At 36.5% G+C, this 19,765-nt stretch overlaps 1 protein-coding gene across 2 annotated transcripts in view; it reads left to right on the forward strand.

Moving 5' to 3' along the window:
* Positions 1-4,623: 4,623 nt before the first annotated feature.
* The window catches only part of LOC121426137 (uronyl 2-sulfotransferase-like), a 41,745-nt gene continuing 26,603 nt past the window's right edge, over positions 4,624-19,765 (forward strand). The window contains exons 1-3 of one of the 2 annotated variants that reach the window (XM_041622309.1): positions 4,624-4,989; positions 8,953-9,026; positions 11,837-11,971. In XM_041622309.1, coding sequence (XP_041478243.1) covers positions 4,827-4,989; positions 8,953-9,026; positions 11,837-11,971 — 372 coding nt within the window. In that variant the 5' untranslated portion in view covers positions 4,624-4,826. The remainder of the gene's footprint in view (positions 4,990-8,952; positions 9,027-11,836; positions 11,972-19,765) is intronic. The other variant, XM_041622308.1, reaches the window with a different exon arrangement.

The raw sequence follows: 19,765 nt of genomic DNA on the forward strand, positions 1-19,765 counted from the left end.
GGAAAGAATAACATCATTCAAAATCGAAATTAAACATGTATTTTGGACGAGATGACCTTATACTTTTTTTTGGGGGGGGGATAAACTTTTTTATTTTTGGCTTGTCAAATTTATTTTGGTCTACATGACCTTACATTTGAGGGATAACCTATTTGTTTTTCTGTTTGTCAAATTTTCCAGCCCCTGGTATACCCTACCTTTGGGGGAAGATTTCCACCCTTGCGAATATACAATAGCTTGCTGATGATGTCACGTCCCCACTTGTTTCGTGTTATTTCATGAAATAAGTATTATTTCAAACTTTCATACATGTGTCTAAAACACGTTTCCAGTTGTAACGAAATTAGAAATGATTATATGACACAATATTTACATTCTTCGGGGAAAGAAAATTAATAAGCATATTCATGTATGAGTAGGGAGATGACATCATTACCTTGCTCATAGAATATTCATGAAGACACATGTATAACATTAACAAAAATAACTGAATAATACAAAACTTTGGTATGTCAGAAATCTAACATTTCTGCCATTCCTTGCCCAGTAAATTTTGGTGAAATTTTCAGCATTTCGTTAGTCTGTTTTATGTTCAGCCCGTAATGCCCCTTTAAGAAGAGATGTAATAATGATTGGGTTCAATGTTATCTGATTCAATCATCAAATATTGACTCGATGTATGGCATAACCTCACTCCTCACAGTATTAAGTATGCACGAAGAAGTGAGAGCGCTACGAATTGCATGTATTAATCATCATTTTTAGAACAGGTGTCTTGTGAGCTTTGTAATCACTCCCATGTGACTAATCAGAATTAATACCAAGTGTTACGTTGAATATTTAAATGAAAATCGAAATGGCGTAGAGCTTTGAAACAATGACCTTCAATAAATTATGTTTGCAGTTGGACTGTCTTTTTTTTTTTAGATAAGATGGGAATAGATTTTTTCCATATGAGACTTGAGGTGCCAGCAGAATCACATTATGAAAGTATACGATTGGTCCAACGTTCGTAATGAAACCACTTTAAAGGTCAATTCCCAGAAACCACAAAATTATGCTTGGAAATTTACTCCCAATGATTAATTCTGGGTGAATATTGCGGTTTGAAAATTAATGGGAAATATATATTGCAAATTGTAGCCTAAATTGGGCATCATTTGGGTACATGGTAAGGATTCCTTATTGTATGATAGCGGACTGCATATTTAAATGGGATATGAGGGGAATGGGTCTATACGGGGCCTTGTGTGCATGCACGAGACCGAATTCCTCACATTATATTTTCTTCTATTAAAATTCAAAACGTTTGTTTACGTCAGTTGGAGACTTCCGGGTTAACCCACCCTTCAGTGTAATCGGAAATAGTACTCTAGCCATGGTCCTAGCCTAGGCCATTTAACTAAGTTACGATCAATAAAAATTAATCTTTAGATGAAAAGAAATATAATATGAGGAAATCGGGAACGCGTGAAGACCCAAACAAAACAGCCTTGGGGTCAAGTAATAGTTTGAAAATGGTGAATGTATATTTTGAGAGGATTTTGAAAAGTTGGTGGTCTGATACTTCGACAGTTTTCACTGGAGATGCGTTTCTTTCTGTACTCAAGAATAGAAATACGAATAATCATTGTAATTTTAGAAAAGGGTCGATGGCTGTACACTTTTAATGTACTTATTTAAAAAAAAAATGAAATTTTGCATTATTATTTTGACAATGATGACTTGTGTGAACATTTTGAGAAATAACATATATACATATATATATATATATATATATATATATATATATATATATGAGCAACCGTCAGGGTAGAAACTGCACTGTAAGAAATTGCTGTGTTAAAACTGACACCAATTGGTGTTAATAGAGGACCACACCCTGATTTGTTAAAATTACACCCTAGAGATTAAACATAAAACCAAAGAGTGTAAATGTAACAACAAAAGGTGTTGTAATAACACCTATAGGTGTAAAACTAACACCACCAATTTAACACCGGTGTAAAATAACTGATGTGGTCCTCTACGTACACCGGTTAACACCACAGTTTTTGCTGTGTGTAAACGTCTGTTTATTGGGCATTAGTAAAGTTAAATATAAAGCAATATTGAAGTTCACGAGTACAGTTATATAACATACTTAGCTTATGATTGTGAAGTAAAATAATTTGCTTTCATGTTGGTGCTGAAATTCTAGCAATGGCTGATTTGGTATTACAAATATCTATGAAAATTTATGTCATAATTATGTCTCTGAAATCAAACTTAGCCATAAAATTTTGCCACACCCGCTCTGTACATGTATCCATATTTGTGCCTTTTATGTCTAATAAATTAAACTATAAAGCTTTATGAATATTTCACAGCAATCTTGTCTGTCCGATCTTGTTTCAATTAATAGGAACTTAGTACATATAAGTAAAACAAACGCATGTGGGCAACTTCATTGTGCGGTCTTTACTTATTTTCAAATCCGGTTATGCTTTTGACCTCCCTTATTTAATAGATTATAATGGACATAAAATTCATCAGTTGCCGCGGATCCCCCCCCCCCCCCCCTCACACACATAAACACTTTTGCCAATTAACGCACCAAAATCGTAAAAATGACCATCTGATTGTGATTTTGTACACTGCCAAGTCCATTCCACTACCCATGGCTCTGGGAAGCGGGGTGCAGGGGGAGGGGGCTGAAGCACCCCCAGAAATCTCTTTGGGGGGGTGATGCGTGTACACTCTCCATCCATTTTCTTCTCTTTCTCTTCCCCTCCCCCTCTCTCTGTTTTCATTCTTCCTTTCTCCCTCTTCTCTCTTTTTTCAACTATTCTTCCTCTCTCTTTTATTTGTTCTCTTCTCCCCTCCCCCCTCTCTCTCTATTCTTCTCTGCCTTTCCCTTCTTCCTCTCTCCTTTCCTTTCTCTTTGAGCGGGGGGGGGGGGGCAAGGGCCACTCCGCCCCATACATCCGCGCCTCCATCTTTTTACAATTAAAATGTAAACATGGCATAAAGATATCTAGCGCCCTCTTTCGGCAATGTTTTTATTTTCCTCAAAGTAAATTATGCGTTTGAGCACTGACTACTACAAATCCAGTAATTGAATATCAGAAAACAGCTGACAAAGTTATACCCTGAAAATTTCTGCCCATTCTATGCTCGAAAAGTTATTTCTATTAAGATGACAAAAACCGCAGGTAATCCCTTTTGCTCAGACACCCGAATTATTTTTTTTTCGATGCCTATAATGTAATGGATTTGTTGGGATATAAAGTAATGAATTACAGTACATAACAATATGCGAAGCGAACGAGCTAATTTTTAACACATGGAAGATAGAATGATGACCAAAGTCGTCTTTCAAGGGGGGGGGGTTATGGGAGCAATGCTGCGGGGGAGCGGAGCGACCGCACGAGAAAATTCGCATTTTTAGAATGAAGAATGGGCAATTTAAAAGCACTCTGACCGCATTTAAAAATAAATCCCCGCATTAACAGTAGTTTTTATCATTTGTTGATAAAAAAAAAGTGTGTGTGTTGGGAGGGGATGGATGTACATGCCACCCCCTCTGAAAAATGGGGAGGGGGGATATCCCCATCCCCGTGGGCACAAGCCTATTATTATCTTTCAATGAAATGAAATGAACTAGTAGTAAACACTTGGGAGGAGGGGGGGGGGGTTAACTACAGTAAAGTTATGCTTTATTAGGTAGGCCCTATGAGTCAGGTCCCCAGAGATAGTTCCTAGTCCGACCGGTCCTAAACGGGACTTAACAAAATTGGTTTGGTACACCATCAAGATCCCCAAAGGTTGTAAAAAGAACCTTTAAATAGGTACAAGGAATGACAAATACATCACATTTAAAGATTTTCATTATTTCGGTTAATTCGGTGACACAGTTCATGCATTTATTTACGAATTCTCCGTGATAAAGCTGACGATGGCTGACGATGACATATCCATGCTTCTATACTTTAAAAAAGAATTATGTTTGATAAAGTTTTGTCCTCCAAAAATTAAACACTTAAAAAAACTTTTAAACAACTGCTGTAAAGTTAATTTTCATTGTAAGAACGATGTTTGAATTTTAGACCCGTTGTTTAAGTCGGTCCCTATAACAACGTTGCTTAATGTTTTGTAAAAGAAGTGTAAAAAGTTTTAACAATGTCCAAACAAGTTTGAAAAAATATATTGTTTATAAGCTGAATAAATTCTTAGAGTGACGGGCTTAAACAATGTGCTATTTTTTACACAATGAAAAATGCTGTTTTTAGGGCCTAGCTGCAACACTGTTTGATAAAAGGCCATTGAAATTTATAGTAGCTGTTTAAATAATTTTACTTTTAACAAGCATTTTATATAATTCTCAATTAATCAAGGTTCGTATTATAGTAAACAGCGTTTTGACTCTGTGGGCCAGACTATGTAGTAGGCAGCGTTGTATTAAAATAGCTTTCATCGTCCATGAAGATGCACCTAAAGATAATGAGAGACCTTCTTTTGAATAAATACCTTACCTCGAGCCTATTGTATAGGTCTCTTATGAAGAAGAAGAAGGCGATTCTTCTATTGGAGGAGGATGACAGTACGTTCTGTTGAACTATTGGCTTTAGAACACCCTAGATAATCTGTGGATCTTTTCATTTGTCCTATATTTGTCAACCAGCCACTTGCCACTGTGTCAACGATACCATGAAAGTGAAGGGGAGATGCTTTGGGATTAAAAGTTTGATTTTCTTTTTCTCAAACACTTTTCGTAGGACTGAACATCTTGGTTGTGCCTGTCTGTTTGGCCTAATGAAAACGTATCAACTTCAGCGTGTATTAAGATGAGGCCATCAAGAAAGGATATAGGAATATTCTTGATATCTTTTACCATGTTTACGATCGGTGCGGTTACTATGTATGGGCTGACGGTCGGATCGAAAGGGGCAACGCAAGTCCAGGAATCGGCGAATTTCGCAATCAGATCTCACCGGAGGAAAATCGCAGGTTTGTTTGGCATCCTCATCTTTCACTTTAAGTTCACTTTAGCGTGTAACAGTCGTTGTTTAGTTTATTCTATACAGTGCATTAAAAAACAGGAGAGTTTTGAAAAGTCCATCAAAATTTTGTTTCAAATTATGCTATGTAGACTTTGTCAATGGATGCTCTGAAGTCTTATCATTCGAATGCAATTAAAAAATTATAAGTTTCGTTCATGCTTGAGAGCACACGGAACCTTTTTTTTCACAGGTTCCAACAAAAAAAGGCCTGCGCCAAATGGCAGAAAACGAGAAAATATTGACGATCAGACATCTTGCTAATCAGCAGACTTCGTAAGCTTCTCATTATCTTTGTCATAATGTTCGACATACGTTTTCCAAATACATTTACAAAGCATTTATTTATTTGAATTGTCATAAACATGATCATGTATTAGTCGACTGAACGACAAAACTGCTGATTCATTATTTTGCACTGAATCTGCAAATATAGGCGGAGGAAGCGGGAGGGATGGGGGAACAGGTCCCCCCTAGATTTTTTATTTTATAACCTTTTTTTTTGCTTGTCAATTATGTTTCCTGCGCCCCCCCCAATTCTGGTGGACCCCCTTAAAAGGTCTCTTGTTCCCCCTAAAATTTGGGTTGATGACCTCTTTTTTTGCTTGTCAAACTTTTTTACATGTGTCCATCACAAAATTTCAGGTAGACCCCCTCTAATTTTTTGGGCTTCTGCCGCCAATGTCTGCAAATAATCAGAAATACGAAACAGCAAAAAGCAAAATGAATCATATACCGTAAATTCAAAGGATCGATTTGTGAATCATTTTCGTAAAAAATGCTAATTTACTCTAAAAAAATAAAACTAAATACAATATGATTTACGATTAAAACACTTTGAGTGATGTTCGTTTCGAAGGGACTGCATCACTGAGCCATCGACATTAATTCTACAACTACAAGCCAGTTTAAAAAAAATGGTAAATAGTATTAACAATTTATAATCCATACTGATAATATCAGCACAAACGAAAAACAAATCAAATTATCATTACTGATTACAATCGTTTTTGTTAAGTTGAAGTTTTTGATGGGCCTGTATTATGGTTTCTAACAAGAGAATGAAAAAAGGGAGATCAGAAAAAGCAGTACTTGACCCACGAGAATAGGCCTACATGTATGTATATAGGGAAAGCACTTCAGCGAAATTTTAGTTGTTGAATTTGATGTTACACAAGTGGAAACCGTACCACGTACTAATCCTTTTGCCGGTAGCAATGTTATTGACTATAAACAAATAGTAGACTGACGCGGCAAATGGTGGGATCGTTGCAGAATAGCATTTGCAGTATGCACATAGCAGGTATACATGGTTTTGTTGTCAGTATCCATGGTATCTATTTGGAACAAACCTTGTGTTCTCCCTTGGACCTATTATAGGTCCATCGCCAAAGTAAGGACGGTCAGGGGGGGGGGGTGGGGGTCTTCCAATCATCAACAGTGACTAACTCGGAAAGACTGCACAGTAAAAACGCTTAACCGTTTAAACAATCATGTTTAATTTATTGAAGATTAGATATTGAAAATTAAACTTTGTTGCTTAAGATTTAAACACTTGTTTAGAATGTTTAAACAATTAATGTAAGGTTCATATAGTGAACAGCGTTGTATATTTTTTACTGTGTATTATATATATTTTTAACTGACCTATTTTTAATATTTGTTGTAAAGTTTTCTTTTCTCGGAGGGCTATTAATGTTTTATAACACCTATTTAATTCATTCAATATTACTCAGCCGCATTATTTCAAAAGTTAAGTTTATCTTTACCTTCATTTTAATACCATGATTTACCCAGATGTTGGGCATAAAGTATAGAAGACTTATTTGCCCCTCTGCATCTAAGTTGAACTTGTCCTCAGTTGAACCCAATAATTTTACAATGTCGATATGTGTGGATTTTGACGAGTTATGAAAATTCTGTGTCGGGGTCGAAACGAATTAACTTGGTATTCCAGCCCGTCTCTAGATTTGATTTGAATGAATTTATGCTGTTATTATTTACAACCTCAAAGGCAAATCATTCCATAGGTTGATTACTCGTTGCGAGAAGTCCCATTGCCTGAGTGTTAATATTTGTTCTAAAATTTAGCAAGCCTGTAATAAACTTATTTCAAAATGTTAAATCAAGTTTTTATCGCCTGATCATGGCTATTCTCCTTTCCGATATTCCAGTTATACCACTTTTTCTAATATAAATTTCAATTTATTTTGATTTAATTTTATCTTCAATCTTTGAAAACCAACATTTTATACAGTGGGGTAACAGGCAGGGGTCAGGCTGCCCCCACCCCACCTGGTGGATTTGATTGGGGGGGGGGATAACGGGGAAACGAAAAAAGGAGAAAGAAAGGGAAAGGGAAAACATGTGACTACGAACAAATCATTCCGTAATACTAATACTAGCATAATTAGTAAAGCGGGAAATAGATTAAAAGATCATGACAAATAGCAAACAAAATTGGGAATTGAAGGTAGAATGGAATGAGCCAAAAGCTCGCTTTGGAAAATAAAGAAAAACGACAAGAAAACAGAGAAGAACTTAAAAACACAACCAGGCTGCCGAGGATTGAAAATAAAGAGCGGGGAATAAGATCGATGGCATATAACATCGTGTATGAATGAGTCTATTCCAGGTTTGCTACACTTTATAACAATAAACAAAGGTCGCGATCAGGACGAAAAATTTAGCCAAGGACTATATCTTCCTAATGTCCCTACGGAAGCTGCCCCAAACCCCATGCAGTAAAGGACTCTTCATCTGTAACCTTCATCTCTAAGCTTTACATGTTTACGTTAATTGAAGCGCTAGCGTACAGTGGGGGGGGGGATTCCACAACCAAGTGGAAATAAAAGAACATACAGGAGGCAACGAAATGAAAAGAATAGAAAAAAATTAAATGTGTTATTTGCTGAATACAATGAAAAATTTATTTCATATTTAGAATTTCATCTAAAAAGGTATTTTTTCTGACTCGCTTCGCTCGCTGGCAAATTTTCACAAATTTCCCCACATTTACTATGTTGTACGCCCTCAAAATATTTGGTTTATTGCGCAACTGCGTTGAATTAATGTGTTGTGCAAAAACTATATATATACCCGCAATTTGATTTTAAAAAATAGCCGCGGCCATCTGTTAGGTTTAACATGACTTTAGAATCAAGAGGCTCCGGGGGTTCCGACCCCGGACCTCACTCGAATAGCAGTGGCGTACAGATGGAGAGGTTTTGGCCATGGTCCTAAAAGCTCTTTATCTAAAAAAAGAAGAAGAATAAAAAGAGGAAAGAAAAGCAAAGGAAAAGTGTGTTATTTTTTAATATCATCATGTAAAAATCTGTCTTAAAGTAAGATTCTCATGAAAAGGTACGGTGTTTTTTTTTCAGTTGCATGCTGTTTATCTAAATTCTTGTGACTTGTTTGATGATTATTTTACGCGAAAAATACATTCAAGGGACAAACTAATGAAATACAATGATAAATAACCGATGCCTTGATGGCTATCGCGAAATTAAATGGTCGTAACATTAAATTGAATGATTTGAATGTGAAATTTAGCGGGAAATCCTAAGCTACACAGCAAAAACTGTGGTGTCAACCGGTGTACATAGAGGACCACATCAGTTATTTTACACCGGTGTTAATTTCGTGGTGTTAGTTTCACACCTATAGGCGTTATTACAACACCTTTTGTTGTTTCTTTTACACTCTTTGGTGTTGTGTTTAATCTCTAGGGTGTAGTTTTAACACCTAAGGGTGTGGTCCTCTATTAATACCAATTGGTGTCAGTTTTAACACCGCAGTTTTTACTCGAAACTACTCTCTTGAGGGAATGCTCACTCTGTCGGATACGATTCCTCTTTTTCATCCGCAAACAACAACACAGGAGAATCGTATGATTATTTTCATTTTTCAGATATAAATGATGACTCTCTTTCTCTGCACCATTCGACTGGAGGATCCCGATACGGTGACGTAGTGCTGGGAACGGTAAGAAGTGAAAAAAGAGTTTGTTATGTTTGTTTGTATTTATTTCCATATGAAAAAAAATATATACATGCTCAATTTAACATAACATACAGATCATATGGAGGATGGCCCATTCCAGCGGTATTAATAAAATACCACTGTTCTTCCATGGGGTCCTTTAAAACATAAAAACATGCATATAAAACAAATATACAAAAATATAAACAAAACTTAATTGCATGCATGAGAAGAAAGAAAAATCACTACCCACCCATTAAAAAAGTAAAAAAAATATCTTCAATTTCATATCATACGCGTAACCAAATTGATACGAAAATACAAATGTACAAACATATCCTTCATGTCTTCAAGTTCAAGGGCAAAGGCTGGTTTGAGCAAGGAGATGCACATCCTGGGGAGGTGGAGCTTAAAGGTCAAGTCCACCCCAGAAAAATTTTGATTTTAAAAAATAGAGAAAATTCAAACAAACATAACGCTGAAAATGTCATCAAAATCGGATGTAAAATAAAAAAAGTTATGGCATTTTGAAGTTTCGCTTGTTTTCCACAAAACAGTGATATGTACAACTCAAATAAGTCAGTCGATGATGTCCGTCACTCACTATTTCTTTTGTTTTTTATTGTTTGAATTATGCAATATTTCATTTTTTACACATTTGACAATAAGGGTCAACTTGACTGAACCATATAGTATCAAACAATGCTAGTTACACATGTTCAGGGAGGAATTAATCGATGTTTCCCTTAACAATGGAGGAGAAAATTAGAATATTTCATATTTCCTATGATAAAATACAAAAGAAATGGTGAGTGACTGACGTCATCAGTCTCCTCATTTGCATACCAAACAGGATGTGCATATAACTGTTTTGTGAAATGAAGCAAAACTTTAAAATGTCATAACTTTCTTATTTTACATCCGATTTTGATCAAATTTTCATTGTTATGCTTGTTGGATTTTTCTCTTTTATTGAAATCAAGTCAACTTTTTGTTGGGGCTGGACTTGTCCTTTAAGTCTGCATGTGGTTTTTGGGGGAGGTGGACTTATTAATGTTTTGAAAATCAGCTGTTGAAAGCAGGAGAATGGTCTGCTTGCCAGTGTAGGAACTCCTCTGCCTCAGCGGGAGGGTGCGCGTGCACACTCAATGCACCCCCAGCCTATACGCTCTTGCTCTTTGTCTATAACTGAAACAATTATTGAAAATAGACATAGAAAGGGGAAAAAACGATGGAGAAACTTAGTGGCAAAAATAGGAAAGAAAATCTTTCCGTCAATATTTGAATACTTCTGTCTTGCCGGGTTCCATTGGTTTTGCCAGTTCAATTTGCATTTGATTTCATTTGGTTTTATTTTGAATACTTTGTTTTAGTTTTTCATACGTAGTGACTTTCAAAATGATTGTACTACTCAGTTATGATGTGTTTAATATTTGTTTACATCAGAGCCAGAAGGGAGATCAGTTTTTTTTGTATTGGGTGTCACGGTTAATAAAAACAAAATGTTAATTAATAGAACAACAGCAACAAAATAATGATGACAACAAGAACAATATCGATCATGTTATAATAATAGATATAATTATAGTAATAACAATAAAACAAAGATAATACTAACTTATTACTATTATTGTTAGTAGTCGTAGTAGAAGTAGTAGTAGTAGTAGAAGTAGTAGTAGTAGTAGCAGTAGTAGTAGTAGTATCAGCAGTAGTAACAGCAGCAGCCGCAGCAGCAGCATGCAGTAGCAGCAGCAATAGTAGTAGAAGAAGAAGTAGTAGTACTAGTAGTAGAATTTTTTTTTATTATTTACGTTTCTTCTAAATTTCATGTCAATTTCAACAGCAGCAGCCGCAGCAGCAGCATGCAGTAGCAGCAGCAATAGTAGAAGAAGAAGAAGTAGTAGTAGTACTAGTAGTAGAATTTTTTTTATTATTTACGTTTCTTCTAAATTTCATGTCAATTTCATGTTTATTAAGATCAGCTCCGTTTTTTTTTGTCCAATCGTGCTGTTATGTTTGACACCGAATCAAATTGTAATATAATTGACTCTGTAATGAGTACAATGACAAAAATACGAAAGTCTAAATTTGAAGAAAGAAGCAATGCACTCGCTGTATTTTGAGGTTTATCGTGCTGGGAATTTATCCCTGAAACGCAAGGCGCGTTTACAGCTTCTTTGCTAAAGCCAGGGTAATTATTATGAATTTACTATAATTATGTAAAGCGCTTAGATACTGTCATATGAGAAAGTAAGCGTTAAAGGGGAAGTTCACCCTGAAGAAAACTTTGTTGTGAAAATAGCAGAAAAATAGTAAAAAATATTGGTGAAGGTTTGAGGAAAATCTGTTAAAGAGTAAGAAAGTTATTAGAGTTCAAAATTTGGGATTTGTGACGTCATAAACGAGCAGCCGCCCCATGTGTTATGTAATATAAAATGTCTGAATTTCAAATTTTGTATGGTTCCTGATGACTTAATTTTGTTTTCTTTTCATGATCGGGTGTGAAATGATTTGTCTATTGATATACAAAAGTTACAGTGAAAACCATTTTCAATTTTCTGAGAAAATGACATTTCATTGATTTTTTTACCATTCGCTATGTAGGAATGCTGCTCGCATATGACGTCACAATCAAATAATTGAAGTTCTAATAACTTTTTAATTATTTGATGAATTTTTCCCAAACCTTCGGCAATATTTTTTATTACTTTTTCTGCTTTTTTTACAATAAACTTTTTGTCAGGGTGAACTTCCCCTTTAAACGCTATTAGCGAGTGATGTCATCATAATTGTTTTTATCTTTTCTATTCCAGGATTTGGTTATCATATACAACAGCGTACCAAAATGTGGAAGTCGGACTTTCGGAGATACAAGCCGAAAGATATTCAAGAAACGTTCAATCGAAGTTACACGCTACTCTCTCAGACATGAGAATAGACCTGAAGGTGTAAGTCGACATTATTTCTATATTTATATAGACCTACAAGATATAGATCATGTTGAGATACACTGCACATGTGTGATATAGTACCAAGCGCAGTATAACTCCGCTATACTGTATTCCCGGAGGGGGGGGGGGGCACTTACATTGACGAGTGGATATATACCATGCGCGACCAAAAAACACGTAAAAGGGATTTCTTTTTCAAGATAGGGCACGTTACGTACGTAACGTGATAAGGATGTCAACAGCATAAAATATTGAAAAAAGGGTATCTAGTTCGCTCGGAAAATTATACGTGTTTAGGGTCAAATATGCGGGGATGATAAAGCAAAATGAAAATGTTTTATAAAGGATGTCCTTTTTGCCCCGTGCACTACGTGTTTAGAGTCCGATTTGCGCGAGGTGTGGAAGGTGGGGCCTGTTACAACCGATATTCCCGACCTTTCGTTTGAGGACGCGAACGCTAATTACAACGGTAGTTGATTTTGGAAGAGACTTTTGGGCCCGTCGTAAAACTCTAGCCGGCAATGCAAATTGTGTGACATGAGATTTTTTTTTTCGTTTCGCATCTGCGACGGAAACGTTCAATATGCGTTTCGTGTGCAAAATTCTGGTTGCTACTATGGTAACAGCGATATATCCGATTGAGGACGACTTTCCAAAGCCACATTTGACTCCTCCTAGAGCTCGAGAGGCCGCCCGGGGGCCCACTTCCATTGATTAGTGGATACCAAGAGCAACCACGCGTAAAAGGGGACAGAGTGGGCAAGTACATTACGTATAGACCTATGTAGCGTTATAAGGGTGTCAAAACGATGTTTAAAATGCTGAAATTGAAAAAGGGATACTGACATATCCAATACTTGTAGGGTGTCACAATCCAAATACTAATTAAGAGATGCATTTTCATAATATGAAAAAGACTTACTTCCATTGTTTAGGGTGCTTTTCGAAACTCCATTGTCGCGCCTGGTATCCACTTATCAATGGAAGTGGTCCCCCCGGAATTTGAATCTAATCCCCATTTCTGGGGAAAGTAAAACATAATGCCCATTACATCGTGTGCTAGAGGCATATCGTTTGTGTAGAAGGCGTACACAATAGAACAAAGAAACCCGTTAGCTCAAACCATGGACCCTATAGGGTCCGTGCTTAAACGTATTGTACATGTATATGCTGTGTACAGAAATGGTTTTGGCTAGAGAGGTTGATCTGACCCATGAAATCAATTGCCAGTGATCCACCAATAATCCACATTAAATGCAATATCGATTCGATGGACTGTAATGATCTATATCTAAGCCTTCATTCAGTAAGTTTTTCCTCATTCAATATGTACTCGATCTGTTTGAAAAACCACTTTCTTATCCATGTCATAATCTATTTTAGGTCCTGCATTTCGAATATCTCCAGCCATCAGTCATAATATACATGTATGTATAGTGCGGGTGTCGCGGGAAAGGATTTTGCACACGAAAAGCATATCTGTAGGGCCTGTAACCCCCCTGTAGCACAAAGTTTAGCATTGATCGTACAGCAGTTTTCTACGTTTGATTTTATTGACTATAATGTACAATCAATCTTAAAAATCAAGTGTATGATTAAGCGTTAACTTTTGTGTAAGGGGACCCCAATATTAGCGTCGGTGAAGATTGCGAAAGGTCCCAAGTGTCGCACCAACGCATAATGTCGCAGCAACGCATAATGTCGCAATCTGCGACATTCCGACCCGGCATTATGCCAAGAGCGTCCGACACATAATGTCGCAGTCAACGCATAATGTCGTAGTTTTTCTAACGCATAATGTCACATGTCGCAACGCATAATGTCGCAGCAAATCGTTAACGCATAATGTCACATGTCGCAACGCATAATGTCACAGCGGTATTTTCTTCAGGACTCGAGCTACAGATAAGATATAAAACATGCTTTTACTTAGTATTTTGAGACAATAGACAATAACTCCCGGACAACTACCCCCTGTAAAACTACCCCCGAGGACGAATACCACCTGAGGACAATTACCCCCCCCGGACAACTACCCCCTAGGGCAATTTCCCCCGGACAATTACCCCCTGGACAATTACCCCCTGAACAACTACCCCCCGATGACAATTACTCCCGGACAACTACCCCCCGATGACAATTACCCCCGGACAACTACCCCCGGACAATAATATTACCCCTTAGGAAAATTACCCCCCCCCCGAGGACAATTACCCCCGGATAATTACCCCAGAGGACAATTACCAACGGGAACAATTACCCTGCCCCGGGGACAATAACCCCCTAGACAAAGGGAGTGCACAGAGTTAGGGCCTAAATAGTAAAATTACAAGGCGTTCTTGTGTATATTATCTTTGCATATTTTTTTTGCTTACTGTATTAAAACATCTTAATCTGGAATGCGTACCAATTGTTTCATAATTCTTAGCTTCTTGTTAGATGAATTGTTTTAAAATAACAGGTTTATAGGTTCTTCTTGTCAATAGTAGTGTTGATGGTTTGCGTTACCGACTTTCAATATTTCTACCTGTGAAGGTGTCTTTTTAATGTTTTATCTATTTTCCTGAAATTAAAGCCCAAATGAATCAAGAAAAAATCAGATCAACTGGAATCAGAGATATTAGGCATTTGTGATTATTATGTCTAATCGTGTCTTTTCATGAATGTTCAATTGTTCTATGAAAACTTAGTATGTGGGCCAGTTTACAAAGTTTTCCGATGTGCATATGCGTAGCTATATAGCGCAAGCCCCCACCCCCATTTTTCATGATGCCGAAGGCATTGCTAAACAAAAAAAAAGAAAAAAGGCGGAAAAGGAAGAAAAATGAAAAAGAAGAAAATGAGAGAGAGGGAGAGAGAAAAAGGGAGAGGGAGCGATATAAGAGAGAAAGTTATTAACATAAGATAAAGTAGAAAATATATTGAAAACCTGTGCCACCGACCCAGACCATTATAATGGTTCACGCCCGGGGGGGGGGGCACTAAGTATATAATAATGTGCAGCGGAGGGGACCCCCATTTTTACACTCAAATTTCCGTTCCAAGGCATAGCATCTTTGTCTCATTGAGAAAAAGAACAAATAAAGCCGCTCCAAGGCAAAACATTTTCTTCTTATCGAGAAAAAAGAAGAAAGAAATCCGCTCCAAACCTTGTCAAACCTTGTCATAAAAAAAAAAATAAAAAAAAAAAAAAAATCTCTACAATGATAAGTAAATAAAAAATATATATTGTGAGATGCATTCGTCAAAATGTGAGGACTTGTACTATGTGAATCTTTAATTTTAATCTGTCAATTTCTACAGAGATTGCTAAATATAATATCTGCACACCTTACTATGCACTTATTATGATATCCATTCAGCCAAATGTGCAGATATTATGTGGTTTTGTTGTTTGGGGAAAGGAAAAATATTAATGTCACAATTCATATAGATTGTATAATGAAAGAATAAAACATTTTGTAAACTAATCGATTTGAATGAATTGGAGATACAGTGTGTATTTCATCTAACTACATATGAATTTGCACGCGGTTGTATATAGCTTGCTCAAATACATCCAAGTAGGGATCTATCATTAACTTGAAAAGTGACGATTTATGCAGATGTTAAACACAAGACTATTATAAGCATACAAATGTTTCACGAAATGTGAAATATATATAATCATAAAATACATCTAATTCAATGTGGAACTTCTGTTTCAAATGTGACAACTATTGCAGATATTGTCATCAAAGCATATACTAATCATATCTCACTTTATATTATCAGATCCATTCAGTCAAAAGTTGAAAATATTTGGTTGTGTTTTGTTCGAGGAAATTATTAAATAAATTATTTTGTAAACAACCAAATCTGAATAATTTGACAATATATCGTGAGACTCATAGATGTGAATGTTTACATGCGGTTGTATTTTATTAAAATACATTCGATTCATTAGTAATCTTTTACTTGGAATGTAACGACTATGTAGACACTTTTTTTTCAATTATAACTAAAAAATAAATGTGTCTTTTTTGTATCAAATATATCTAGCTTTAGTGAGATATTTTACTAATGTAACACTCTTAAGATGTAGCGTGGTAATATGGATGAGTGTTAGCTAGTAGAACAAATGATGAAGCACAGTCATAATACATGTAGTTGGTATTCTGGAACATTTATTATAACAAAGTCATGAAAGTCGGATAAACCCAATATTGACCTCTAACCACATGAGTGGTGGTCTGGGTTTTAGAGGCAGGTCTACACCTGATGAAGGTGGGAAGCAAGATTGATTTCTCCTTGCTTTTCCTGTATGATTTTATGTAAGTCTCTGTTTATCCAGTTACTATATCTACAGACAGGCTAATTAGCCAGCTGTACCAGTATATGTTAAGTGTGAATAATATAAAACTTTTATAAAAGAACAGCTTTACTTAATGAGTTGATCTAAAGCTTAATCCTAGTATTATAGCTTTTATCCCCTGAGTATTCAGTGTGGTGTTACTCATTAGTAGTTGATCATTATGTACCACTGAACTCTAACAATATAGTTCACTGGTTTATACTGTACACAGTGTTTACAGGTTGTTCTTAAAATGAATGAATATCTTACTCTTACATTAGATACACCTTCCGAAAAGAAACGTCCTCGTTTCATGGTAGAATGTATGAAATTAAACTGATAACAAACTTATATAATAAGATATTGAATATCAGAGCAGTAAAGCAGTATCAATATAAACTTAATCACTAGGCTCTTCCTAAAGGAAATCATAAATCAAAACATATATAAAATTAAACTGAGGGACCAGGGAGTAACAATGAAATGAAGATTAATATATCAGAAAGGTATCCAAAGATATTTCAAGGAGAAAAAAAAATTGAGAATTGTCAAGTTCAGATTTATAATTGGAAATTAAACGTCCGCTGCATCTCTACCAAATAGGAGTCATCGTGAAACAAAACATGATTATTTAAGTCAGTGCTTAAAATGTACTTGATTACCAATGGATTATAATTTTTAACATGAAATGCAAAGTGAATTGTAATGATATCTGTAAAAATTGAGAACCATCTATAATAAAGACAGTATAAAGGTTAATCCACAACATCTCAACACTGAAATAATTCAATACTGATTTGAGTGATGTAAGTCTGGATGAAAAAGATGCATGACTACAACAGAAGCTGACAACTCCATTATTTTGAAGAAAAAAAAAGTTAAGAAAAGGAGCACTATCTATTCAAGGAAATGAAAAAAAAAAATGTTATTTGAAAATACAATAAATGTAACAATTAGGCAACTACATGCAACTAAATGAAATGATTCCCCTAACAAAATAAATTACAGTCACTTCAAATGAACACAAACTAATCCAGAACTTATAACTTTGTGATTAAACTAACATAATCTACATCTATCATAATATCATGAATATTAACAACAACAACAAATAACATAATACATTTTTTTTTTAATTGATCAGTGTTGTTTAGATCAACCTACCAAATAGCAAGAAGGGGACTACACTATATGGAACAACTGATTAAAATATAAAATTGTAGTGAAGTAACAAGGGAGAGGAATTCTTTACTAGAATGTTTACAAGTCTACAAATTTTCATTTTAAGGCTTGCACAGTAAATGTCCAGTCAAATTTGCGAGATGTCTCCTCAAAAGGAACTACAAAGCTTAACGATTCAGAAAACAGTGACAAAAAGTCCTGATAGTTCTTGTAATAAGTAAGCATAAACAGAGAAACGTACATGTATTGTAAGATATAGTAAACAAATTATGTTGAAAAAAAAATGAAAATATAAGAGCTTATTAAAAAGTACTGGTATGAATGATTCAGATGTTACACCTCCATCCACATCAAGGAAAACAATGACTGGACTGGAGACATTGGCAAACTAAGTATGTGAACGAACACTAATTCATGGTGGAATTTTAGGAGGATGGGAACTGGCATATCCATCATGAGATGGTGCCATGTGTAGGACCATGTGCGTGCTTTGCATCCTGGAAGGAGTGAGGAAAGGGGATGAAAGAAGTCTCTGAGAAGTCAAGGAACTTGGAGAATGATGTGATATGGAAGAGTGGTCACCTTTGTGACCAGCTAAACCCTGATTGTAGTTCATTGGCGGATAGGATAGATGAGGAACAGGACTGAGAGGAGGAGAGGAAGATAGTGATGAGTGGTCAGAATGGATGTCACTCTCATTATCAGTATCGACAGACAAACTTTTGAAGAAATGAAGTTCATGTGATTGAACAGAGGAGTTAGTTGGTAAGCTAGGTTCAGCACACGCTATTGTGATTGATGGAGGAGATGGAGGGGGACTGGGTAGATCAAGCACACATTGTGAGAGAGGTTCAGAAGCGATTTCTAGGGGTGGATTCAGAGTGGTGAGTAGTGTAGATGCACTGGTAGGACATGTAGATTTGGGAGCATCTCGGCACAAATCAGGGATGAGAGGTGTAGGAAGGGAGGATGGATGAGAGATCACGTCACATTTGTGTGGCAAAGAAGATGAGGGGAAAAAGGATGTGCAGTAGGAGTTGCACTCCTGACAGTGAGAGCAGAGGACAGCGATGTCCTTATGCATCCCATGCCAGTAGCACAGCTCATCAAAGAGCTGGGTTGTCTTGGATTTCCCAAAGTGTTGTGCAGATGGAGATGAGTGGAGAATAGAGAGGACAGTGGGTATGAGGGAATGAGGGATGACGAGTTGATATATGATAGTGCCAGAAGGATGCGTCTTTCGGCGGCATAGCAAGCCATCCCTGATCACTAAACGATCAAACTGAGTTCGATACTTGAAGAGACACTCTTCATATCGGGGAATAGTGGATTTTGGGGGCACATGACCAGTACGGACCCATGTAGTCACCTGGCGGAGGATAGGGTTTTGATGTTGGGCCTGATGGAGTCGAATGCCTCTATCCATCAATGCACCACACAAGGCGGAAGCAGGTGTAGATGGAGCATTCTGAGGTGCAGTAGACAATGGTGATGATGTTGGAGAGGGATTTTGTCCTCTTTCTACTGTAAACGATGGTGTGGTAGAAAGATCAGAAGAGTTAGAAGAAAAGGGAGGATAAGAGCGAGAGTTCTTCTGCAGGCAAGATTTCTTAGGCACAGAAGAAGGTGGTGGAGGTGAAAAGAGCTTCCTGCTAGGACGAGGAGACTGGTGGTCACGCTCATCGTATCTAGGAGAAATAGGACGAAAATGATAGCTGTGAGAAGAAGACGGAAAATGAGAGCGAGAGGAGCGCCTGTCAAATGAAGGAGAGATAGGAGGGGAGTGATATGGGTGTGAATTATATTCTATGCTGGGAGAATGGGGACGAGGTCGATGTGGCTCGTAATTGTACGATGAATGGTTGTAGAATGAACGAGAAGTATAAGAGGAATGAGCATGAGAAGAAGAATTATAATAGTGGTGATTGGGGGAAGGGGAGAAAGATCTGTGATAACCAGACTGAGAAGGAGAATAGTCATGAGAAGATGAATACATGGCGAAATAATTCAATAAAGAAAATCAAAAGCTGTACAAACTCAAACAAAAGAATAAAGGAATAAAACTTACGCAAATGCAAAATAAAAAAAAAATACCAACATAAAAGAAAACTATGTTAAAGATAAAGTCCAAGTTCAATATATCATTATACAGACATCAGAATGAGGTTAACCAGGAAACAGAATAGGTCACAATCCAAAGCCAAAACGACGTTGATGAAGAGGTAATTGATAAATGATGATGATGGCGAGGATGAACACAGCGATGACACTGAAGA

This window comes from Lytechinus variegatus, chromosome 13 (genome assembly GCF_018143015.1).
Source record: "Lytechinus variegatus isolate NC3 chromosome 13, Lvar_3.0, whole genome shotgun sequence".
In the NCBI taxonomy this organism is placed as follows: Eukaryota; Metazoa; Echinodermata; class Echinoidea; order Temnopleuroida; family Toxopneustidae; genus Lytechinus; species Lytechinus variegatus.